Source organism: Cebus imitator, unplaced genomic scaffold (assembly GCF_001604975.1).
Source record: "Cebus imitator isolate Cc_AM_T3 unplaced genomic scaffold, Cebus_imitator-1.0 Scaffold41, whole genome shotgun sequence".
Taxonomy (NCBI): domain Eukaryota; kingdom Metazoa; phylum Chordata; class Mammalia; order Primates; family Cebidae; genus Cebus; species Cebus imitator.
Window position 1 is genome coordinate 845,433 of NW_016107356.1, and position 27,544 is coordinate 872,976.

A 27,544-nucleotide genomic window follows, 5' to 3' on the forward strand; every position below is an offset into this window, starting at 1 on the left:
AAAAAAAAAAAAAAAAAAAAAAAAAAAAAAAATTAAAGTGAACTCCAACAATTGAAATTACAAGTAGAATACTAAGAATATTGTAAAAATAAAGTCTATCAATATGCAAAATCCCCTGGGTGTCAGTGAGATGGAGGCAAACTTCAGATATGAATTTATCCCTGTGGGCACTACGTTTCTATCATGTGAATGCACTCTTCACTATATTTGGGCAGTCAGTCACAGGATGGTATGTGACTATCAGAAAAATAGCAGTTGTGTAATTTTTAACAAAATTGTCTTGATAGACTTTGAGATCTACAAAAAGTAGACATGTGTGACAGCACGTACCTATTGCCCCAGCTGCTTGGGAGACTGAGAGGTGGGAGGGTTGCGACAGCCTGGGAGGTCGAGGCTGCAGCGAGCTGTAATCATCCCAGTGCACACCTACTTGGGCAACAGAGCAAGACCCTTTTCTAAAACATTTATTTCCACAGGCATTCCATCATTAAAGTATGGAACACGGGAAAAAATGACATGAAAAACTTGAATGATATAAGAAATTCAGTAAAATCCTAATTAAAATACATTTTGTATAATAGCAATTCTTACCAATATATGTCTTTTGTTTTTTGTTTTTGTTTGTTTGTTTGTTTTTGACAGGGTCTCACTCTGCCACCCAGGCTGGAGTGCAGTGGCACCATCTCAGCTCACCACAACCTCCACCCTCTGGGTTCAAGCTATTTTCCCGCCTCAGCCTCCCGAGTAGTTGGGACAACAGGCGTGTGCCACCATGCCCAGCTAATTTTTGTATTTTTTAGTAGAAACAGGGTTTCACCATATTGGACAGGCTGATCTCAAACTCCTGACCTTGTGATTCACCTACCTCAGTCTCCCAAAGTGCTGAGATTACAAGTGTGAGCCACTGCACCCAGCCCCAATAAATGTCTTTTATAAAATGCTTGTGAATACTTTGAGAATCAAGGCACAGATTTGTAGCCCTTAAACACTCTAGAATTATTTCTATGTGCAAAAGAATTGACAGCGTTCTCTTAGTATTATAAGTTGCACCACTTTAGCAACTCTGAATTATTTGAAAACCATACATTTACAACTGAGCTATTACTATAGAATAGCTCATGTAGTTATTACAATCATTCACTTTCTCTAATAAATGTGGAAGAAAACCATTCTACTTAAGAAAAGATTTCCCCCCATGAAGAAAGCATGAGCGTCCCCTCTTAGGAACCAGCCTATCTTTAACTGTCTTCCAATTTTCTATTCCACTGACATGGCTATTTCTTAGGAAGGCTATGAACATTATTGCAATATTACATCTTCCTAAATATTTCTGCAGTTCTGAATCTTCTATTAATCCCTACCTTCTAGAAAATTCTTACTTCCATTTGGGAGAATGGAGAAGAGGGTTTGAGACCTGACTGTCACTGTAGGTAAAACAGTAGACAAGTCGCTTAACCTCTCCGGGCCTCATTTGTAAAAGAGGGATGAATAATAATGTAAATAATGTCTGCCCCACAGAGTTGTGAGGACAAATAAGACACTGCATGTAGCAGTCCTTTGTAAACTGCACAACTTGACAGACACACTCATGCATTATGTCTGGCAACTAAAATTTCTACTCACTCCATCAAAAACCTCCCTTCCCTACATTAACCTTCAACTTTAATACAAACATTTCCAATCCAACATTAAACACATTTTTCTCAAGTTCCTGCCATGCAGGAAGCACTGTGCTAGGAGCTAACGATGCAAAAGGGTCAGGGAGGAGGCTGAAAATTGCACGAGCTCAGCTACCCGTTGTATATAACAGAATAGAACAACCTTGAGACATGTTGTGGGCAAGCATAATCAAGATGTTTGACTTCTTTTTAACTTGAGAGCTTTTTCTCTCTTTATGTCCTTTTACGTAATAACTTTCAGAAATTCCAAGAAAACAAACATATATTTTCTGAAATTAAAACCTTTTAGAGCACCAAGCTTACAGTAGAACATTGTGTCCTTAGAGACAATAAACCATCTGTCCTATCAATACGTGTAAAATCCTAGTGTGATATAATCCCAAATATAGTATATTTCTCAGTCTTAACAAAGGGAAAGGTTGACAGAATCTCAAGGCCCTAATTCCTCCATGGACTGCCCAACTTCATCATAGATCCAAGAGTGAATTTTAGAATCTCATTTATCATAAGCCTGGACAGATCAAGTGTAAATGCAAAGACCACTTTATCTAGGATTAGGCTAGGGCTGGACTGTCCATCTGTCATCTCGGCCCTGCCATAGTGCCTGCTGGGCTGTCTAAGGTACCCTCCCAAATGAAAGAGGAGGTAGACTTGGGGCCTTCTTTCCAGCCACTGGAGAGAAGAGACAAGAGGGGAATAGAAAGAAAGGGAGAAAAAAGAAAGGAGAAAGAAAGAGATCCAAAAATAAATGGCCACCTCCAAAAAGTAACGTGGAGAAAAAGACTTTTAAGCCTCTTCATACTTCCCTCTGAAACTTTCCCCTTTATGCCAAGTTCTACCCCATGGTCTAGATATATGGACCTGAGGACTCCATTCTAGATCAGGCTAGAGTTCAGCTGGGCTCTTACTCCTGTGCCTTCTGCCATGAGAAAGTCATGTCCCATTCAAGGCTGTTCCTCTGGCCTGAGACACCGAATGAGCAGAAGTGCATACACAGCGTCTGAATCTGACCTGTGATCTGAACCAGAACCATACCAGCCAACCCACAACTACAAATATACAGAGTGAGAACTAAATCATGTTAATGTAAACCACTGAGATTTTGAAGTGGCTTATTGTTACACAGTATAACCCAGCAAACACTACCTAATTAATCTCCCAAAATAAGGCATGCAACAATTATGTTTGCCCCGTTACGCCTCAACTGACACAATCGAGTCAACAACTTAATTGTAGCCTCTTCTGGCTTTCCAGCTCCCAAAAGCTTTTTAATGTCCCATAAAGCCCTTATGATTTGCATACCATTACCCAACCCTCCCTAACTCAGCTTTAGCTCTCTGGCCTCCTTGCTCTGTCTCAAACCTACCAGACTTGCTCCCCACCCAAGACCTTTGCAACTGTTGCTCCCACTACCTGGCATGCTCTCTTTCTAGATATCTGACGTCTTGCTCAGGAGACTTTGCTAACCACACTACTTAAAAATGACCCCACTCCAGCTCTCTGCACATCCTTTCACTGCAAAAGATGAAAGGATCTTATCTTTCTCTAAGAAACTTACTACTTTCCATAATATATGTATTGCTTATTAATGTTATTTACTGACTTGCTCTCCTTATTAAAAAGTATGCTTCATTTCTGTCTGTTTTTTTCCTGACTAACCTAGTTTTCGTGGAGGATTCATAAAAAGTATTCAATATCTTTAAAGTGCTGGAGAAAAAAAATCAAGAATTCTATAGCCAGTGAAACTGCTTTTCAAAAACGAAGAAAGACAATTGAGTGTTTAAAATATGTTGCAGAGCTTATAATATATGTAGAAATAAAATTTAAAAGAATAGCAAAAAGGGGCCAGATGTGGTGACTCACACCTGTAATCCCAGCACTTTGGGAGGCTGAGGTAGGCAGATCATGAAGTCAAGAGATGGAGATCATCCTGGTCAGCATGGTGAAACCCCATCTCTACTAAAAATACAAAAATTAGCTGGGCGTGGTGGTGCACACCTATAGTCCCAGCTACTTGGGAGGCTGAAGCAGGAGAATCACTTGAACCTGGAAGGCAGAGGTTGCAGTGAACCGAGATCGTGCCACTACACTCCAGCCTAGCAACAGAGGGAGACTCCATCTCAAAAAAAAGGAATAGCAGAAAGGATGGAAGAGGGTAATGGAAGCATATTGTTATAGAGTTCTTACATATAAAGTAGTCTAATGTCATTTGAAGGTAGTCTATTATAAGCTAGAGTTAGGTGTTGTAAACCCTAGTTAAACCATTAAAAAAGAAAATAGGTAGAGATAACTTTTGAAGTCAATACTGAAGATAAAACGGAATCATAAAAAACAATAAATCCAAAAGAAGTTGGGTAAAGAGGAAGAAGGAAGAACAGATGGCTCAAATTGAAAAAAAAAAATGGCAGATGTAAACCCACTCATATAACTACATTTAATATAAATAAACATTCCAATTAAAAGAGACTTTCAGGCCAGGCACAGTGGCTCACACCTGTAATCCCAGCACTTTGGGAGGCCAAGGTGGGCAGATCACCTGAGCTCAGGAATTTAAGGCCAGCCAGGAACACCCATCTCTACTAAAAATATAAAAATTAGCCAGGCATGGTGATGACCACCTGTAGTCTCAGCTACTCGGGAGGCTGAGGCAGGAGGATCATTGAGCCCAGTAGTTCAAGACCTGCCTGGGCAACATAGTGAGCCTGGAAGGCAGAAATTGCAGTGAGCTGACATTGTGCCACTGCACTCCAGCCTGGGTGACAGAGCAAGACATTGTCTCCATGATAAAAAAAAAAAAAAAAAAAAAAAAAAAAAACATTGTCTCCATGAAAAAAAAAAAAAAAAAAGAAAAAAAAAGAGAGAGAAATTTTCAAATGTTTTTAGAAAACAAAAAGCAACAATGTTCTTTCTATAACAAAATCATTTTAATAAAAGAGCATCAATAAATTTAAAATAAAATGTTAAAAAGGATATTCCATAAAGACACTAATTATAAGAATGCTAGAGTGGCTGTGTTAATATCAGCCAGTAGATTCAAAGGCAAGACATATCAGCAGGGATAAAGATGGATATTTAACAATGATAAACGAACATAACAATCTTACATGTGTATGCATTAAAAAATAGAGCTTCAAAATTCACAAAGCAAGCTGGGTATGGTGGTGCACATCTGTGGTCCCAGCTACTCAGGAGGCTGAGGCAGGAAGATAATTAAGCCCAGTAGTTCAAGACCTGCTTAGGCAACATAGTGAGACCCCATCTTAAAAAAGAAATCATGAAATAAAAGCTGACAGAAATAAAATAAATAGACAAATCAAAAAAGCATAGCTGGAAATTTCAGTAACTGATAAAACAAATACATATAAAATAAGTGAGTATAGGCCGGACACTGTGGCTCACACCTGTAATCCTAGCACTTTGGGAGGCTGAGGCAAGCAGATTGCCTGAGCTCAAAAGTTCGAGACCAGCCTGTGCAACATGGTGAAACTCTGTCTCTATTAAAATGCAAAAAAATAAAAAATTAGGTGGGCATAGTGGCATGCACCTGTAATCCCAGCTACTCTGGAGTCTGAGGCAGGGGACTTGCTTGAACCCTGGAGGCAGAGGTTGCAGTGAGCCAAGACCTCACCACTGCACTCCAGCCTGTGTGACAGAGCAAGACTCCATCTCCAAAATAAATAAATAAATATATAGAAGACCTGAACAACACTATAAACCAATTTTACCTGTTAGGCTTTTATAGAACATTCCAACTAACAGCAGCAGAATACTATTTTTCTAAATACATGTGAAATATTCACCAAAATAAACCATATGCTGGGTGATAAAACAAGTCTCAATGAATTGTAAAAGAGATTTAAATTTATGCTTGGAATGTAACCAAAATGTCAACTGTGGCCTTGAGCAAGTCATTTAATTTCTTATTACTTCTGTAAAGCAGGCTAACAACATTGCTTCACAAATGTGATAAAGATTAAATTATTTCCTGAATAAAAGTTCTTAATCAGTGTCTGACACATGACAGCTGATAGTGTTGTTTTTTCATTGTCATTATCCTTAACTTGCATAAAGACCTCCCAAACTCAGTCATGAACTGTGTATCAATTAATTCAAAAGAAAAGCCCTCACTGGAAGCCATTGTCTTCCGCAACCAAAGCAGGAACAGAAAAACAAACACCACATGTTCTCACTTATAAGTGGGAGCTGAACAGTGAGAACACAGGGACACAGGGAGGGGAACAACACACACCAGGGCCTGTTGAGGGAGGGAAGGTAGCAGGAGAGAATTGGGGAAAAGAGCTAATGCATTGCTGGGCTTAATACCTACGTGATGAGTTGACAGGTGCAGCAAACCACCATGGCACATGTTCACCTACGTAACAAACCTGCACATCCTGCACATGTACCCCGGAACTTAAATAAATAAAATTAAATTAAATTAAAAACTATAAAAAAAAAAGAATAGCCTTCAATTATATATACATATATCAATAATGGTGGTAATCTTAACCAAGGGAAGACTGAAACACAGAAATCTTTCTGCATCTATCAACAATATTTTGGCCTCAAGACAATCAATTTCAATTCTCATATCAATGTAAAATTATAAATTTACATGTCATTGCAGATAACGCAAAAGCAAAGCTAATCCGCTTAGGTAAATCAGACTCTTATTTTCAGCACTAAAGGTCCTTATGGCTCACATGCCTGCTCCAATTTTTCAACTAAAAAGTTTTTCTTCAATATAGAATATATTGTCTTTAAAGTTTCCATCGATCTAAGACACTCAAAAAAGGAAAACGCCATACCATTGAGAGGGTATGGCAAATGAGAAAGAATGATGTGACAACAAAATGCAAGAACTAAAGGACTCAGAAAATGAGAAAATGAATAAAGATTGAAAATTACAAATAACATTTAGATAAAAGAATCCTTTGTAATTATAGCTACACTTTGGAATTTTATGTAACACAGTGAGAGTTTTATTATTCCACAGATAGCCTGCCTGTTCACAGTCATCATTTTATTGATCCTCAAATAATAATGCTTCTTACTGCAGTTTCAAAGGAAACTAGCTGGATAATTGTATCCACTTGTCTCCTTCATCAAGACAGAAAGTACTTCTTGTTCTCAGTTGTTCTCAAGAAATATACCATAGTTCTCAAGACTATAAATTAGTGATTTCTGCAGGTTGGCACTTCATAGATGGCTATGCAGTAAGAGCCATAACAGCACATGCCATCTGCTATGATCTGAATGTGTCTCCCAAAATGTGTATCTTGAACCCTAATCCATATTGTGTTAGCATTAAAAGCTGGGGCCTTCTGAAGGTGGTTGAGTCATGAAGGGTCCTCCCTCATGAACGGGGTTAGTGCCCTTATAAAGGAGGTTGAAGGGAACTCCCTTGTCCCTTCCACCATGCAAGGACGAGATGAGCAGCCATTATCCATGAGTAACAAGTCCTTTCCAGATAGCAAATCTCCCAGTGCCTTGATCTTAGATTTCTCAGCCTCTAGACTGTAAGAAAATAATTTCTGCTGTTTCTAATTATTCTATTTTTGTTATAGCAGCACAAATGGACTAAAACACCATCTCAGCCTAGATACCAGAAAAAAATAAGTATATGCTGATTCATTTTCACATTTGTAATCAGAAAGTACTAAACTTTATGCTAAAAGCATATCCTGTCATTACTTACAGCAACATGGCATTGTACAGCACAAGAATGACTGTAGATAGTGGCCAGTAAAGGACTTAAAATCTTCTTTCCCTAGCTTTGAATCCTAGCTCTGCCACTTACTAGCAGCGTGACCTTGAACAAGCACTATTATTTTTATTTTTTTTTTTTTACTTTTCTTCCTCTCCTCACAGAACTTTCTCTTTAATTGGTAAGTGCTAAATATCCTTGGATCTCCCATTCACCATCTGTAAAAAGCTACTTTTCAAGGTTGCTGTGAGATTTATAAATAACAATGTAGAGGGTATATCTCTTATTTTTAAACTGGATTTTTTAATAAACATAAAATATTTATAAACATAAAGATTTGAAAACACTTGTATAGTACTTAAGAGGACAAAATGATATTCATGTTTCTGTGTTGAAACAGGTTACTTTTACATTAGGTTAAGATAATCCCAATGGGGTTGTTTCCAAGCAATTTCGCCCCTAATATGTATAAACAAAGTGTTTCACTTTTCACCTGAAATGTCACTTCAAGTGAACTTTCATGATGTATTTGAAAGTGATAGGGCTGGGCACAGTGGCTCACGCCTGTAATCCCAGCACTTTGGGAGGCTGAGGTGGGCAGATCACCTGAGGTCAGGAGTTTGAGAACAGCCTCACTAACATGGCAAAACCCTATCTCTACTAAAAATGCAAAAATTAGCTGGGTGTGGTGGCAGTTGCTGATAATCCCAGCTACTTGGGAGGCTGAGGCAGGAGAATTACTTGAAGCTGAGAGGCAGAGGTTGCAGCAAGCCAAGATCGCACCACTGCACTCCAGCCTGGGTGACAGAGGCAGACCCTGTCTCAAAAAAAAAAAAAAAGAAAGAAAAGAAAAAGAAAAAGAAAGCGATGTAACCTAGTCATGAAAGCCTGGAGTTGAAATTTCATTACTTGTTAGCTCTATAAACTATGGTCAATTACTTAATTTCTCCACATTCCAAGTTTTTCAACTATAAAGTCTGTATAACCTCCAATCCTGTCTATCTCAAGGAATTAAAAGGAAAAATGCATAATTTATGGAATAGTTCTTTTAACCATCAATTTTTCCACATCTGAAAAACATTCAGTGAATTCATTGATCAAATTTTCAGATTATTTAGTGAAACCTTTACATTGCCATATACATTGCCAATTACATTGCCATATTACATTGCCAATAATAATAATGGTACTTTGCCTTTTCTTAGTGAAGTAAATTTAGCAATGCAATTTTTTAGTAATGGTATGAGTATTTGACTTGAAATTAAGAGCTTTAGATTAATTTCCATTAGCCATTTAATATGCTATAGTACTTTCTTCACTTTAATGTACAAATAACGTACAATAAAAAGTTATCCACTTATTTATGTATTCAACTAATATTTTTGGAATACCTACTATGTGCCAACACTGTTCTAGCCCTAAGGGTAGAGCAAAAAACAAAATACTGTTTGTTTGTTTGGTTGGTTGTTTAAGATTCAGGGGATACATGCGTAGATTTGTTACATGCATAAATTGTGTAATGGTGAGGTTTGGGCTACTAGTGGACCCATTATCCAAACAGTTAACACTGTACCCAGTAGGCAATTTTTCAATCCTTGAAACTTCCATCCCTCCCCCCACGACTGTTCATTTTAAGGACACAGAACAGTGTCTGATTTTGATACTTAAAACTATCATATGAGGTGATCAGGTGAGACTCAGGGATGTCAACAGGCTTTACCAGTATCAATAATTAATTGTGACAACTTCAATCCAGTTCTTAACACACTTCTTCCACTATACTATTTTTCACTCTGACTAGGTATGCCTGATTCTTTAAAGAATAGTACTCTACTCAATTAGTTTATATTATCCATAGATGATCAAAACCCAGTTAGGGGAAAAAGTCACTTATTCCCGTAAGTTCTTCCAAGAACTACATTGCTTTATCTTCAATGAAATGACAAGACTTATTCAAGAAGCTGTTCCCAGTTATTGACCCATTTTCCAGCTCATTCTTTATTATAAACCTCTTTAAAAGAGTAATTTGTATTCATTCTCTTCATCTTCCTTCCCTCTATTGTCTCTTTAATTCACTCCAGGTAGGCTTTTATCCCACTCTTCCACGAAAATCACTCTTGCCAAGGTGACTAATAACCTGCCTCTTGCCAAATCTGATGGGCATTCATCTGATGCCAGCCATGTGCAGCGTTGACACAGATGATTACCCCCCTTTGTTTAAGCATTTTCTTCACTTGGCTTCAGAAATTTCCATCTGTTTCTTGCCTTCCCATATCCTCTTCCTTTTCCATCTTCCCATCTTTTCCCATCTTCTCTTTCCACCTTCCTTACCTGGGGTGGAAGAATTAGTGACAGGCAGAGGTGGAGGGGTGGAGAGAAAGTATGTGAAGCATCTTGGCAGCCTGCCTACTGGTGTCCAAGGATGTAGGATATGAAGCATTGAGTAAGAGGCGGTACATGCAAGCATGTTTTCAACATATCTAACAACACCCAAGAATGCAGGGCCCTCCAAGAGGCAAGGAGGAGGATCTGACAGCAACTGCCTGCACAAAGGCACACTGGCCATTGTCTGCAGATTATAGATTCCATTTATCTCCAATCAAAACCCAGGAGGTATTTTTATAGACACTGACAATCTGATCCTAAAATTTTCAAGGAAGTTCAAAGTACCTACAATAGCCAAAACAACTTTGAAAAAGAAAAGGAAAGTTTATGGACATATCCTATGTGATTTCAAGGGTTACTATATAACAGGAGTAATCAAAACTGTGGTGTTGATAGATTAATGAATTAGAATAGCGAACCCAGAGATACATCCACACAATCCATAAGCCAAAAAAAAAAAAAAAGAAAAAAAAAATAGAATGGCCAGGTGCAGTGGCTCACACCTGTAATCCCAGCACTTTAGGAGGCTGAGGCAGACAGATCACCTGAGGTCAGGAGTTCTGACCAGTCTTACCAACATGGTGAAGCCCCATCTCTACTAAAGATACAAAAATTAGTTGGGCATGGTGGCACACACCTGTAATCCTACCTACTTGGGAGGCTGAGGCAGGAGAATTGCTTGAACCTGGGAGACAGAGGTTGCAGTGAGCCGAGATTGCATCTTTGCACTCAGTCTCAACTACAAGAGCAAAATTCCTTCTCAAAAAAAAAAAAGAGAGAGAGAAAGAGAACCTAGACTGAAACTTCCTACCTCATACAAAAATAATTCAAAATTATTGTGAACTTAAAAATAAAATATGAAATTTTTATAAAATGGGAGAAAATATTCAAGACCTAGGGATAGGCAAAGAGTTCTTAGACTTAACACCAAAAATATAATCAATAAAAGGAAAAATTTATGAACTGGACTTCATTGAAATTAAAATCTTTATTCTGTGAAAGACCCTATGAAGAGGATGTAAAATTGGTGAAATCTGAATAAGTTCCGTGGGTGATACCAATGTGCATTTCCCAACTTTGATATTGTACAATAGTTACACAAGATGCTACTGTGAAGAGAAACTTGATGAAACAAGGCCTCTCTGCACGTACAGCATTTCTGTAACTTCCTGTGAATCTATCATTTCAAAATAAAACTTTAAAACAAACAAAAGGCATTGCTGTGAACATTAAAAGGCAAGTCTGAGGTTGAAGGAAAATATTTGCAAAACCTATCAATTAGAGAATTATATCAAGTACATATAAAGAATATTTACAATTCAAAAATATAAAAACAACCAAACAAAAAACAGGAGAACAGAGTCTTCGCCAAAAATACACAAATGTTAAATAAGTACACAAAACGGTGCTCAAAATCATTTTCACTAGGGAAATGCAAATTTAAGCCACAATGAGATATTATTCCCTCTAGTAGCTAACATGTAAAAGACTGACCATTGTAAGTGCTGACAAGAATGTCAACAGGAGAGACAGGAGAATTGCTTGAACCTGGGGGGCAGAGGTTACATATTTTGGTATGTGAAGGAACAGGAGAGTTATCTCATTCACTGCTTGCAGGGAGTATAAAATAGTACAACCACTATGAAAAACTCTCTGGCCTTGTGTTTTTTGTTTTTTGTGTTTTTTTTTTATTTTGCTTTTGAGACTGAGTCTCACTCTGTCACCTGGTCTGGAGTGCAGTGGCATGATCTTGGCTCACTGCAATCTCCATCTCTAGCCATTTCCTTAAATATTAAACATGCATCCTTCTAGCTTGAGCTGCAAGGTAAAAATTGAAAAAAATTGAAAAAAAAACTTTTTTAAGGCTGGGGTAGTGGCTTACACCTGTAATTCCAGCATTTTGGCATTTTGGGAGGCTGAGGTGGGAAGATCACTTGAGGTCAGGAGTTCAAGACAAACCTGGCCAACATGGTGAAACCCCTTCTCACTAAAAATACAAAAATTAGAGCATGGTGGTGGGCACCTGTAATCTCAGCTACTTGGGAGACTAGAGCAGGAGAATCGCTTGAACCCAGGAGGCAGAAGTTGCCGTGAGCTGAGATCGTGCACTGCAATGCACACCAGCCTGGGCAACAGAGCAAGACTCCATCTCAAAAATAAAAAATAAAACTTTTTTAAGTTAAACTTATACCACACCTACCATATAACCTGACATTCCACTCTGAGGTATGTACCCAAGAGAAATGAATGCATAGAGCCACACAAAAACATACAAACGATTATTCTTAGACAATTTATTTATAATAGCCCCAGACTAGAACGCAAATGTCCATCAACAGAATTAAAGTAGAAAAATTCTCAGAATGGCCCATGTCCTAATTGCCTCCCCTTTAACTTTGATTTGGGTAGAACCTGTGACTATGAAAAAATATCACTCCCATGATTCTGTTACCATATGTGGCAAAAAGATTATCTGGTGGGCGCAATCTAGTCAAAAAGCCCTTTAAAAGCAAAGCATTTTCTCTGGCTGACAGCAGAAAGCAAGTCAGAGAGACTGGAAGCACAAGAAGAATTTGACACACTCTTAATGGCTCTGAAGCTGGAGGGGGCACAGCCTCTAGTTACTGAGAGAAAGTGCGGCTGACAGAAAATAAACAGTGACCTCAGTCCTACAACCACATGGAACTGGATTCTGCCAACAACCTGAATGAGCTTGGAAGCAGATTCTTCCCCAGAGCCCTCGGATAATGGCCCAGCTTGACCAGACCTTGCTTTGGGCCTTGGGAGATGCTATGCAAAGAACCTGATGCCTGCCTGTCTTACCTAGTGTTTTTGGTTTTGTTTTTTTTGATACAGGGTCTTGCTCTCTTGCCCCGGCTGGGGTGCAGTAGCATGATCTTGGTTCACTGCAATCTCTGCCTCCCAGGCTCAGGTGATCCTCCCACCTCAGCCTCCCAAGTAGCTAGTACCACAAATACCTACCACCACACCTGGCTAATTTTTTGTAGAGACGGGGTTTCACTATGTTGCCTAGGCAGATCTCAAACACCTGAGCTCAAGTGATCCACCCACCTCAGCCTCCCAAAGTGCTGGGATTACAGGTGTGAGCCACCGTGCCTGGCCCTAGTGTTGTTTTAAAACCATTGTGTTTGTGGTAATTTGTTACATAACAATAGAAAAATGTTACATATTTTGGTACCTGGAAATGGGGGATGTGATAACAAATATGTAATGTATGGTTCTGAATTGGACAGAGGGCAGAGGCTGGAAGAATTTTAAGGAGCATAATAAAGATCTTTAAAAGACTTAGTAGAAATCTGAATTTTAAAAATGCTGCTAGTGAGAGCTCATGAAGAAGTGAGGAACATGTCCTTGGAAACTAGAGAAACAGAAATCCTTATTATGTAAAGGCAGAATACTAAGCAAAAGCCTCAGTTGTGTGGAAAACAGAATTCAAAAATGATAAATTTGAATATTTAGTTGAGATCTCCAAGCAAGGTGTTGCGTGTGCTGCCTGGTTTCTTCCTGCTGTTACAGTAAAATACCAGAGGAGATAAATTGAGAAAAGAACTGTTAAGTTTTCAAGACTTGCTGATTTGGGAAATCCTTGGCCTATCCAGGTGGAAAGAGATGATAGAAGTAAAAGATTGTTCTGAAAGCATGGTATAAAGAAGAGGCTGGGTGTGTGACTGTACAACCCTTCACTGACACGTTGGAAAACCAAAGGGTCAGAGCGTTCAGCCACACAGAATATCCTTCCAAGAGATTAAAAGTGTTCCTAATAAATCTCAATCAATACAGAGGATCTATAGAAAATTTAAGAGCATTGGCCCTCAGCCATCTCAGCAGAAGCCAATAAAACAGAGGAATTATCTTGAAAAGATCTGTGGATTTGGCTCTAGTCTGATGATGTGAATCCCACTCAATTCCAAACAAGATCCACAAGGTCCTTGAGAATTGTAGAATAGCAAAAAACTTGGCCTAAAAGGGAGAGAGTATGAGATGAAAAGAAGGCTGTCAGATCCCCAAAACTCTACAGATGGGAGGCAGGTACCTTGTTTTAGTTTAACAGGCTTGTAAATAGAGAGGAATTTTTCCCAGGAGCTAAACTTAATGGATTACACCAGAACCTCTGTTCTCACCTAATTCAGGTGATTTAGATATTGAGATTTGGGACTTCTGAGCTTATGAGAATCTGAATTTTGAACTGATGCTGTAATGGCAGAAATTATACCCTTGAAAACCTTGGAAAAACTGAATGTATTGCATATGTGGGATGAACATGAATTACTGGGAGCCAGACATGAGGCAATGGTAGGTAAAATTCTAAGAATGACTCCCAGTGTCCTTCATGCTTGTATAATCCTTTCCCCTATCAATGTGTTTGGAACCTGTAAATATGATGAAATATCACACCTGTGATTACGTTACATTATATTACAAAAGAGTGATTATTCAGGTGGGCCCCATCTAATCACAAAACTCTAAAAACAGAGAGTTTTCTCTAGCTTGTTACATAAGGGGAAGTCAGAGAAATTCAAAGGGCAAGAAAAACCCAAGTGCTATTGAGGCTGTGAGGGTGGAGGGGACTGTGAGCAAGGAATGGAGAGCAGCCTCTAGGAGCTGAGAGTGACTCCCAGCCAGCAGCCAGAAGGAACTGGGCACCACAGTCTACGACCACACAGAAATGAATTCTGCTCTCAATCTGAATGATCTTGAAAATAGAATATTTCCCAGAGCCTCCGCTTAAGAGCCCAGCCCAGCCAATGCCTTACTTTTGACCTTGTAAGATCCTGAGAAGTAAAACTCAGCCCAGACCGCCCAGAACTTCTGACCTAAAAACTGTGAGCTACTAATAGTTGCTGTTTTAAGCCATTTTGATTGTGGTAATTTGTTATATCAGCAATAGAAGACCTCTACATGAATAGATAAAGTGTGGCCCGTCCATGCAATTGAATACTACTCAGCAATAAAGAGGGATGAATTATTGATACACAAAACAAAATAGAAAATCTCAAAATAATTACGCTGATTGTAAGAAGTTAGACCCTAAAAAAAAGGGTGCATGCTGTATAATTTCCTCTATGTAAAATCCTAGAAAATGCACAAAACTCTAGTACAGAAAGCAGATCAGTGATTTCCTAGAGATGGGATGGGGAGGAGCAACTTGGGAAAGATGGATTATAAACGGTCATCAGAAAATTTTGAGTGGTGATGTTTATTTTGTCTTTGATGGTGGTTTCACAGGGTATATACATAAGTAAAAATACATTAAAATGTACATTTTAAATGTGTGCAATTTATTACATATCAATTATACCTCTGTAAAAAGAATTTTAAAAAATAAGCCTCCTAGATGACTGTAGAGAAAAAACCCCAATACCAGTTTCATTCAAAAAGTGGAGAATGCAGACAAGCAGGTAAAAAAAAATCCTCACTTAAATTAATCTCTATTTCTGTCATATTGACAAAATAAATTGTATGCATTAATATCTTCTAAATTTCCAGGAAACAAATTTTTTAAATTGTACAATCTAGAGAATAAAATTCTTCCTTTGTAACTTTTCTGAACCAGCATATTTTAGCTGCCTACTTCCTAGTAACTACATTAGGACTACTACCTAGAGTTAGGAAATAAATGAAAATTTAATCCAGACACAGTTCGCACTCTCCTTTTCTCATATTGCTTAGCAATCTCTGAGTGATCTGCTTCTCTAAACTTCTGCATTGCTTTCCATCTGTTTCACAACTTAGTGTTTGATTGTATTCCATGGTTTTTTATGCTCTACTAGTTTTTTACAGGAGCCTTGTATATTCAATTAAATTCTAAGATACTTGAGGGCCAAGAGTCAGTTCATTCATTGATTAAATATTGGCAGTTTCAGGTATGTTGTGTATGGGAGGAAAACATAATTTTCCCTCTGCCTCTTTAAGTTCTTGGCTGAGACCCCATAACAAAAGACAGATTAACAAAAGAAAAACAAACAGAAGCTTATTAACATGTATATCTGATATACACAGGAGATAGCCAGGTAATGAGTAATCCTCAAAGAGGCAGCTTAGAACCCTGGCTTATACAGTATCTGTATTAATCCATTCTCACACTGCTATGAAGAAATGCCTGAGACTGGGAAATATATAAAGAAAAGAGATTTAATTGACTCACAGTTCCACATGGCTTGGGAGGCTTCAAGAAACTTACAATCATAGTGGACAGTACCTCTTCACAGGACTGCGGGAGACAGAATGAGTGAAAGCAGGAAAAATCCCAGGCTTATAAAACCATCAGTTCTCATGAGACTCACTCATTATCACGAGAACAGTATGGGAGATACCTCCCTCATGATTCAATTACCTCCACCTGATACCACCCTTGACATGTGGGGATTATAATTCAAGGTGAGATTTGGGTGAGGACACAGAGCCAAACCATATCAGCATCTTCCACAAAAAATGATACATTTTTAGACAAGTGAAAAGACAAAAGAAAAGGACTTTGAGACTCACAAGGCAGGAAATTGTGGAAAGGCAAATAAATGAGAAACTAATGGTAAAGGCAGAATGGTTAAATCTAGCTAATTTTTAAAAATGCAGTACCTCACATACTTAACATTTTTATGGCAAGAGGATAAAAACATACAATGTTATCTGTCAATTTTAAAAAATAAAATTTTTTAAATAACCAGCTAGTTAATAAAGTTTATCATGTAGATTCCTCTGGAGCTGTCTCTGGGCTAAGGGTCTACAGTCTGGTGATAAACATTTGTCTTTCCTTTTTCTTATATCTGCTTTGTCTCAATTGCCTTTAGTTCAAAATAATCCTCATGCCAAAGTGGCATATTTTGGGATGCATATTCTGCTACCCTTCACTGGAATAAGGAAAAACTAATAATTAGTCCTGTTATTTTTTTTTTTTTGAGATGGAATCTCACTCTGTCTCCCAGGCTGGAATGCAGTGGCACTATGTCGGCTCACTGCATCCCGAGTTCAAGAGATTCTTCTGCCTCAGCCTCTGAGTAGCTGAGATTATAGGTGCATGCCTCCACGCCCGGCTAATTAATTTAGGAAAGAAAAAAGGAAAGAAGGGAGGGAAGGGAAACGAAAGGAAGAGAGAAGTATAGATATAGTATCAATGCTATAGATACAAATTTATTCTAATTGTTCTACAAGAAGCATGCAAAATGCTCACTTTGAGAATAATTCCCTCTGACTATAAAATAGGAGGTTTCATGGAGGTTACAGAGGTGAAAAATAATTTGGAAGCTGTTTGATATTTTTGCATATTTTCTATAAACCTAAAGCTAGTCCAAAATAAGGGCTTTTTTTTTAAGTGGATCATGAAATTAGAGGTGTTGCCAGGAAGACTGTAAATTTTTTTTTTTAATGAGCATATATGGAACACCTGCTAGGTTATTAGGTCCTATGCTGCACACATTCAGTTATTTCATTTCATCCTCAAAATAATTCTATAAGGCCCAAAAATTAGCCTTCCCATTGCTTAGAAAAGAAAGTTCACAATAAGATAGTTCAACTAATTGTTCAAAGTCACTCAGAAGTTAAAATACATCAAGACTCAACATGTAGACCCAGCCGATCCCAAAGTCTAGCTAGTTTTTTCCTGGCAGAGGAAGTACCATGAGCAAAAGCAGAGGCCTCAATCAGGTAACAGCAAATGGTCCAGTCTGATTAACATTCAGGGTACATGTGGACAGTATTGGGAGTAGCAGTTTAAAAGCCGGTGGGGAACCATGTTTTTCCTTAATGATATTGACTAAAAACAGTTTTAATACTGCAACCACTCTATTTGCCTTAGCTGTCATCCAAAGGTACCCCATTGTCACAGTTACCTAACAACTAGGCCAACATCTCCAACATCTCATCTGAGAAATGAGTTTTCCTCCTGTTCTCCACTACTAGATATCAATGTGTTTATATATGGCTCCAGGGACTTGGATGGATACTGAAAAATCTAAGGTCCCACTCAAGTTTACAGAAGCCCCAGGAGGTCTAGGTTAACCCCCTAAGAATATTTAGGGGGAAAAGACTGATTGTGGAATTATCATGGTAGTTCTGACTTATTTTCAAGCTGGTGCAGAGCTGTGAATTTAATTAAGAGCCCATCTGGAGTTATGAGTTGGTCCATATATCCAAACACTGGTATCAAATCAACATAAATTATTTGCACTTACCTTAATTATTCCCTTTTCTAACTACCCTATAGCCTCAAATCCAGGTGAGTATTTTGCAGAATGGATTCCTTAAAATGTGAGCTTAAAATGGCTAATCTGATTGAGTTGTTAAAATACAATGGCATGGTAAAAGTGCTTATGGCTTATGTCAAAGGGTTTAGCAGCCTATCAGATTCTGAGTGACTCTGAGTTGACTGAGACTATCAGTTCAATCAATGTCACTAAAATCTCTAACAAAAAATACTATGCTAATAGCACCAGACTGATGATGTGGTATAATGAGAAAGGTATGTTTGGGTAATTACATGTGAACCATTCTAAATATGCTCCAGGCCATATAATGAACCCTCTGGTTAGTAGCTGATGGGCCTATTATTAAGATCTCAAGTTCATTAGCAAACATGATATAACATAAAGTGCCTTAACTTAGGAACCAGAATAGAATTCAAATCTTGGTTATTAACCTTACAAGTAGCCTCTATGAAATTATTCCCTCATTATACTTATACCTTCGTAAAACTGTCTTGAAGATAAAGTGAAACAAAGTGAAAGAACTCTAGTAACCACAGAATGGTGTCAACAGTGCTGTGCTGCTTACCAAGGTATGGTAAGCCAGTGGTGCATGACATGAATCAAATAAGGTAAATCGGGCATCTTCAGGAAGGAAAGGTCCCATGACATGATTATAATCCTCTCAATCATGTCAGGAGAAAAGCCAGCATCTGTCTGAAGCTGAATACATTAAAATGCTCAGAAGATATGTGTCTCTTGGGTAGTAAGTCTGAGATTTGGGGGCCTACAATTCTCTTGTGAGAATGAGTTTGCATCATAGAATTTAGAGGACTAGAACAGGACAAGGTAGAGAGAGCCTGCAGCAAGGACAGAGCAAAGGCAGAACTAAAGCTAGGCCCAGATCTAGATCTGGATTTTTATCCCCAGTGTCATGGACTAGGCTGTCTTACATCCTCCTTCAAGAAGGCCACTGGCCCCTGGTGATGTTGCCTCCGTCAAAGGTTGGCATTCAACAGAAGAAACCTATTCCATTGGTGCCTTTCAGACCGTCTTAAGAAATAGGCCTTCTTTACTTACTCTGTGCCTTATCAACTGGAAAATCCCGAGTGGCAAATAAAGATCAACTTCCTAACACCTGCAGCAAAGTGTAACACATCTGTTTTAAACCAAATTTATGTGGCATGGGCCTGAAGTGCCTCAACATAGAAAAAATATCAGAAAGGCAACCGATTTAGCACCTATGAGAGTCAAAAAAGAGCAATGCAGAGTAGCTATACAGCTTAGTCAGCATGGCAGGAGGCAGTCAAGACATGAAGCCCAAAGCTGCATGTGGCCCTTGTTTAATTTGTTTCTTAGGCAGGACCACAATGGGAAAAGAGATTTCAGAGCTTCTCCATGTATGAAATCAGGTGCAGGTTATGAACAAGAAACAGATTTTTTTAAAAATGATGTTTAGACAGAAAAACTCTATGGGCAGTTTAATAATGCGTGGGCAAAGGGATGGAACTAACATTTAATTTCCAGTATGTTCCCTGAATGAGAGTTTAGACTGTGATAACTTTTTGACCTGAAATTTAAAAAAAAAAAAAAAAAAAAAAAAAACAAAACGCTGTCACATTTTTGGAGTGCTTAAAATATTCCAAGTACTGTTACAAGTGCCTTGCATGTGTTAACTCATTTAATCCTCATAACAACTCTATGAGGTAGTATTTCTATTGCCCATATGCATGAATGGACACCAAAGCCTAAAGATTTAATTAACTTGCTCAAAGTCAAAAGCCGGTTTGGTTCAAACCTACTCAAGTTGGCTTTAGATCGCACTCACTGTGCCACACTGAACTTACTGCCTTAGGTACAAAAAAGACCTCGTGTCTACAGTGGCCAAGAGAAAAGAAAAACTGGATCAAACTTTGACTAGAGGGTATAAAGGCTGAACAAGAAAGCAGGACAAGTGATTAAAAAGATCAAGTTTTTTTAGAGAATCTGCTTCCAAGAGTAGTTGTGATTTGGTGTGTTTCGTGGTCTATGATTTTACTCTACTGGATCCCATGTAGAAGGGTGAAAGAGTCTCAAGAGAAAGGCCAAGAATTCCAAGAATATGATATTAGGAGACACAATTCCCCCCAGTTTCCTGAGTGGTGTTAGCAGTTAAGCACATAGTGGCAAAATGGCTGGGAGGCTTTTTGTGTGTGGTTTCCCTGGGATGTCCACTGTGATTCCATGCCTCTAGTAATCCAATCAAACCCAACTCTAGAGCTCGAGGGGGAAAGCTAGAGTGTAATGACATCACTTGAGAAATCCTTAGTCATTTGCTCAGTTTTCCATGTTTTTACATAGAATACAGCAGGGGCTATAGAGTCAGAAACTGTGCAACCACACTTACGATGTGTTTACACACAAAATAGTCCCCTGGGCTTCAGCTTTCTCAACTACTAAGTGAAAGTTATATCTATCTCTCAGGATTATGTAAGGATTAAATGCAATAAGTAAAAAGCATTGCACAGAGTAACATTTACTAATCAACAAATGTTGGCTCCATCCCTTTGCCTAAGCATTATTACCAAGAGTCCTAAAAGGCCATAAATCTATAAAAAGAATGTGATAGAAAAAAAAAAAACCCACAAAATTCTTACAAGTTATAAAGATAATATACAAAGCTCTGAATGAAAACACTCTAAAATACCTAAGTCCAACAGGTCAGTTGGCATTATCAACTGTAGTAATGAAGTCAAAGTTTGATGTTCATACTCCATTTTGTTCTCACAAGGTATGTTATTGGTAAAACTTGCAGACTCATTCTTCATTTAAAATGGAGCCCAATAATTAAATTGGTGTTAAAACAAGGTCCAGAGGTTTTACAACTTCGAGCTAAAACTAGTAACTCCTGCAACGTGAATAACAAACTTACTGAATTAAGATTCTCTTTTTCTCTTTTAGTATCAGTATTTATAATGCAAAAATAAAAGTTCAAAAACTTGGTAAGGATAAAATGTTCCCACAAACTATATAAAATCCATCAATACTAAACAAAGCTGAAAAGAATTCAAATGAGATCATGAGAAGTTGCTTCAAGTTTAATACCTTTTTCGTTTTAAATAAGTTAGAATAGATCCATAAACACAAAATTAAGCCTCTGATACTATACTCATGCACTCAAAGGATGAACAAACTTCAAAAATAACATATTTTTCCTTGACAAAATCAGTAAATTGGCAAGCTTGTCAAAGAATCATTTCAGCCTAACATTTTACTTAGTGGATAAATATTTGTCGACAATCTGTAAATAGTATAAATGCCTTTCTCAAAATACTAAGTGAAAGACGCCAGGCACAATAGATTAAACATTGCATGATTCCATTTATATGAAGTTCTCAAACAGCAGAACTAATGATAGAAAGCAAACCACTGTTTGCCAGGGGCCAAGGATAGGAGGAGGGGATTGACTGCAAAAGGACAAATGAGAAGTTTTTGAGGTGAAGAAAGTGTTCTGTGTCATGATCACTGTGGCAGACAGACAGCTGTATATATGTTTTCAAAATCACTGAATTCGACACTGAAAATTGGAGAACTTTATTTTGTGAAAATTATACCTCCATATCTAAAAAGTTAATACATAACAAATCAATATGCATTTCAAAGAATTATTTCAGTCAAATTATTTTACTTGGTAGACATTATTTGTAGAAAATCTGCAAATAATATTTTTTTCACAATCACAGTTTTTGCTGACATGTTTATTATAAAGAGTATCTTTTCATTTTCTCCTAGAAGAGAAAATGCTTGGAAGGTGACCTTGAATGCAATTTAAACCCCTAAGGAAATGGTGTATAAAATCAGTACACAAATGCAGTACTTGGCAGGTCTTTGAATATTTTTTCCAGAATGTTAATAGTACAGCAGAGGTTGCAAATTCAGGTCATACAAGGGCCAAGTGGATGATATAAGGGAGCAGCATGGCGGCAGTGGTACTGTGGTAAAGTGGAGAGCACAAGGCTCTTCCCAAGTCAGCCACCACCACTAGGTCCTGCAGACTAATGTCAGGAAAAAACAGAGGCCTCAGTGTAGCCAGAGCCTCTGATGTTTACAAAGAAGCAGAAATCTGGACTTTTATGTGAAATATTCCCATTTTTTAGAATGATGGTTCTAAATGTATTTTACAATACCATACAGGCCACACAAAACACATCCACAGATACAGTTATGATCTCTGGTCCACGGTGTATGTTTTCTGAACTTTTTCAATAGCATGGTCTTGCCATCTTTATAACTGCTTACCACTTAATTTGTATAATCTAGAATAACATAGAAGATTAGTGCAACTCAAGTAAAATCCACCTCAAAATTACGTAAAGGCTAGTCATTTCTGGTCCCTTACTGAAAAACCAAGTCCTGTTTATATTCTAAGCATATGGGTTGGTAACAAAATAAAAAATGAGTTAGAATAATGGAAAAGTGGTGAGGAAACAATGAAGAAACCAATTCCTTAAACAAGATCATAGTCAGCTTCCAGACTCCAGAGCAATAAAGTAATCCATATGCTGAAATTTGAGAACTTCATTGCCCCAACTAGTCCAACCTGGCTGTAAATTTCGAGCAAACAATTCCAAATATTCCCCATCTGGCTTGATGTAGTCTTTTAAAACCTCTGTTCAAAAAAAGAGAAAAAACATAAAAATTATTATTAAGGAAAGAATCCATTTCCTTTTAGCAGTTCAGAGTAGAAGAAGAGAGATGTTTCATTTTTTTCTTATAAACAGCAAATTAATTTCAAGGATTTCATCACAGGCTTTACTATTTATAGTTAGAAAGCCATTTAAAATAAAGTACCCTTGAGATTGGGAACAATACCATCTGAACTTCCATAGTCCTGATTTACTGGTTTTCATCTGTAGATGAGAAATGAGGACTTTAACACCTACATAGGTGACTTTTCAGTTTTCCAATACTGCTGACATATCTCCTGAATACTAACTTTATTTATTTATTTTATTTTTCTATTTTTTCATTTTTCTTGAGACAGAGTCTCACACTGCTGCCCACACAGGAGTGCAATGGTGCAATCTCGGCTCACTGCAGCCTCCGCCTCCCAGGTTCAAGGATTCTCCGGTCTCAGCCTCCAAAGTAGCTGGGATTACAGATACACAGTGCCACACACAGCTAATTTTTTTGTATTTTAGTAGAGACGGGGTTTCACCGTGTTGTCCAGGTTGGTCTTGAACTCCTGAGCTGAGGCAATCCACCCACCTCAGCCTCTCAAAATGTTAAGATTACAGCTGTGAGCTGCGTGCCCAGTCAATTTATTTTTAATAAATATAATCCATGCATGAAAAAGAACTCTTAAAAAAATTCAAAAACAATCTATTTTTTAAAATAAGATAAAAGTCTCTCTGCAACATAAACTTTAATAAAATAGTAATAAATGAAGAGCTGGATAGACAGAAATATTGAGAACAAATAACTAACATTTAAATAACTAACCCCCTTAGCAGCAAGTTGGTAGTACTAAGAACATTTCCTCATTTTCAAATTATAGATCCTTCTTTACCTAAAAGTTCAACATAGTATTTCCACAGTTAAGTATTCCTTGTATTATTCAATGTATTAATACTATTGAACATTGTATTTTGTTGGGGAAAGAACTATAGGCTAAAGAGCTGTTATCTACACTAAAAGAGAGAAAAGGAGAACACAGAAACTTTTTGAAAACCACATGTTCACTCAGTTGGATGACCAATACTTAAATCAATTTAATCTTAATCATGCTGCTGGTTAGCCATGCTAACCACATACTAGGAATTTGGTATAAAATTCAGATAAGAAAAATCACTAGAAAAGGTAAAATACAGTTCATAACTGCTATGTACAATTAAGCTTGGAAGAAACCTATCAAATTTCCTTCAGGAATAATATGGGTTCCTTAGGAATACTAGAGATAGGTAAAGTTTAAAAGAGAATAATATCAAACATTTTAGGTTTCATCATGTTCTTCAGTTGCTCTCACAGCAAAATACTTGTTCATCTGTCAGAAAGTACTGGTCCTGTTTAGCAAAAATCAAAGAAAAATTAAAAGGTTTCATTGTCTATAATTCAAGTGAACTCAAATTTGGGCTTTGATGGCTTCTAGGAGATGCTGGTATAAAGACTTCTAGCCCTTTCATAAGTATATAAATTAAATGCTACTAACCTTGAAAGAGAAAGATTTCCCTAGAGTCTTAGAGGACAATAACTTTACATCACTTTTCCATTTTCTCCTTATGAATGCAATGCCTTACCGGCCTCAATTCACTTTTAATGTAGTCTAAGGTTACACTGAAGCAAGGTTTTATTTGTTTCATTTGTTCAGATTTTTGGTATGAAGATGTTAGCAACCCTATTTTAGAAATTTAAACTGGAGTCAGCCACTCAAAAATGTTTCCTCTCCTGAGCACCCACTATAATCAGTGTTATAGGACTTAACAAAGGAAGCAGAATACCTATGTTTTATGAGCGTTCACAATAGAAAATGATAGCCAAGTACTTAGATGGAGTGGAAAAATACATACAACCTAAACCCATTTACTACCATCCTGTTTTCTCCATGTCATAAATTTTTGCATGGTTCTTTTCCTTTCTAGTTAAGAACAACAGACAGAATATTAAGTTGTGTTTTTATAATGTTAACTACAATTATTTTATTTCAAAATAACATAAAGGCAAATTAATCAAAATATTATTCTGATTTTTAAATATTAATTTAAAAATAAACGTGAATATATAAATTTAAACATGAGTATGACACATAAACTTCAACAATTACATAACATCTGGAGTTAGTAAAACACACTTTAACCAATGGAGAGGATGCAATCCGTGCACAGCTAGTCATTTCCTTTTTGCTTTGAAAGTGTGGGGCAGGAGTAAAAGAGAAGTGGCCTAAACATCAGTGCATATAATCCCATCAATTAAACTCCACTCTTCAGATGGAGACTGTTAGTAAGTAAAGCAGTAAAAAGAAGTAGAAATTCCTCTAAGGTAAAACGTGAAAGCTAAAATTTGGATTTAAATACTTTTATTTCATTATTTTCCTACCTTAAATCTTCAAAAGATATAAATTTATAATAATGTTAGATTGTAAACCATAGCTATTAATAGCTTATCTTTCAACCTATTGGAAAAAATTTCAAACTTATGCAAATGTATCATTTTGAAATGGCATATGCTACCAATATGGTCATCTACATTTTGCAGCAGAAATAACCAATTAAACTTTAAAACAAATATTGGGGTGTTTCTAGATAGATACAAAAGAGAAAACATTTCGTTTTATGAATTTGTATAAAACAGTTTAAGAACATTTAAATGTAAAAGTTGTAAGCATTATATACAGAATATATATCATCCCAAACCCCTAGAGTTATGATTTCAGGGTAAAATATACTGCAGAAATCTGAGAGATGCTTTCTGAAATACATAGAGTAACATGAACTGTATTCAAAATACACATAGTAACATGAACTCAAAAATAAAATATTATCATATTTCCTGTCTATCACTACTTAAGCAAAACATGAGTATAGATATATGGAATTATTCAGATTTTTCCTCCAGAATCTAACTTTTGTTCTTAAATGTTTTCAATCCTAAAAATGTGTTTGTGCTGCTCTCTACTGGGAATGCAGCAGAACTGCATTTTAAAGATAGAAGCTGTAATACTTTAGGGCATGACTCACTTTTATTCACTATTTTAAAACCTGTCTCCTGAGGCTCATCTTTAATATAACTTGATTATATTTTAACGGAATTATAATTAGTTTACTATCACTTCAGAATAAAAAGTTTACGGTCTTAGCTTTTGAATTTTTAAAAGAAAAAAATAAGTGTTGAGACAAACGCTAAATTAAGCTTTGCTACCAAATGATAAAGAAAATTCAAATGAGAGGAATACATATACACATATAATCAGGTATTACTAGTGCCAAGTGTAATTTTTTTTCACAAGGAACAATGCAATCTCACTTTTCATTTGAGTTATATATTAAAGCATTAAAGGTCTATGACAGTCCAAAGTGTAAGGCAACTGATTATTCACTGGAATCCTTCTTAGTCAAAGAACAGATCCTCAGGTAGACATTTGTATATGTCTCAAATGAAGTAATACTATAAAGACCCTTCTAGAGGCCGGGCATGGTGGCTCAAGCCTATAATCCCAGCACTTCAGGAGGCCGAGGCGGACAGATCACCTGAGCTCAGGAGTTCGAGACCAGCCTGGCCAACATGACGAAACCCCATCTCCACTAAAAATATAAAAATTAGCCAGGTATAGTGGCACATGTCTGTAGGTCCAGCCACTAGGAAGGCTGAGGCAGAAGAATCACTTGAACCCAGGAGGCAGAGGCTGCAATGAGCCAAGATTAGGCCATTGTATGTGACAGAGTGACACTCTGTCTCAAAAAAAAAATTTTTTTTTTCAAAAGGACCCTTCTGCATAAACAACTTAAGGTAACAGAAATCCTGAGTGCTAGCAATAAAAATTCTCTTGGGAATTTGTACTCACTTTCTACATATCCCAGTTTATGAACTGCCTCATATTCTACAAGCTAACATAAGCTGCCTGTAGTATTCCTGAGCGGCAACTTGCAGGAGTTTTGTCGTTGTTGTTACTGGCAGAAATTACCAAACTAATAAAATATGTTTTCCTGCAGAAATTCTTTGAAAAGTAAACTTTGAATATCAAATTCAGTACCTCTCAAGGACTTATGTTTGTATGTTTTTATACTCTGACTTGAAAAATTTAGCCTTCACTGAGCTTCTACCACATGCTACAGAACTTTAAATATAACTACTCCTCAGAACTCTAAAATAATAAATATCATTATTCCTTCTTTAAATGAGGACTTTAATAAAGAAAAAGATTTGAATGACTTGCCCAACTCCTAGAGCCAGGATTCAAACTCATGTTAGTTCATTACACTAAAGCATTAAGACTAGTGAGAATTGCAGGCTACAGCAATTACCTGTCAATGTTCCAGAAATGTAACACTACCTCTTAAAAAATATAAAACTGAGAATTGCCAACCAAATATCAAGGGACTTCTATCTCTCTACTATTCTGAGTTCCTGGTTTTAGAACAATCAAGGAATAGAGCCCTGGTAGTAAAATAAAGGCCCTAGCTGAACTACATCCTCAGGTGACCATCAGCATTCATTGTGTCGGCCAGTGATGGGAAGCAACTGATAGCAAGGGGAATCTGAAAAAACGGCATAACTGGAAAAGCTGAGTAACATAAAACTATTCTCTATTTCACAGAGATAAATTCTGCTATAAAGCTTTAGAATATGCATTAACAACCCACATCTGACTTAATTTCTGAATCTGTAGACCATTCAAATACTAAATGTAGTCTTTTTTCAAATTTGACAAAAGTGGCAACAATTCTATTATATAAAAACATACCAGCAAGCGGTGGCTTATGTGAGTGAAGAGTACAGGGCACGCTGACAATTAGTTTGTGGTCTGGAATAGGGATCACATTTCCATCTGCATTCCTAATTCAACAGAACAAGAAAGTAAACTATATTTTAAAAACAATTTT

General features: G+C 37.1%; 1 protein-coding gene across 1 annotated transcript in view; it reads right to left on the reverse strand.

Annotated features, from left to right (window-relative positions):
• Nucleotides 1-21,029: 21,029 nt before the first annotated feature.
• Nucleotides 21,030-27,544, reverse strand: part of METTL4 (methyltransferase like 4) — a 33,325-nt gene continuing 26,810 nt past the window's right edge. The window contains exons 7-8 of the mRNA XM_037737684.1: nucleotides 27,406-27,497; nucleotides 21,030-22,617 (exon numbers count right to left, since the gene is read on the reverse strand). Of these exons, the coding sequence (XP_037593612.1) occupies nucleotides 22,472-22,617; nucleotides 27,406-27,497 (238 nt within the window). The 3' untranslated portion in view covers nucleotides 21,030-22,471. The remainder of the gene's footprint in view (nucleotides 22,618-27,405; nucleotides 27,498-27,544) is intronic.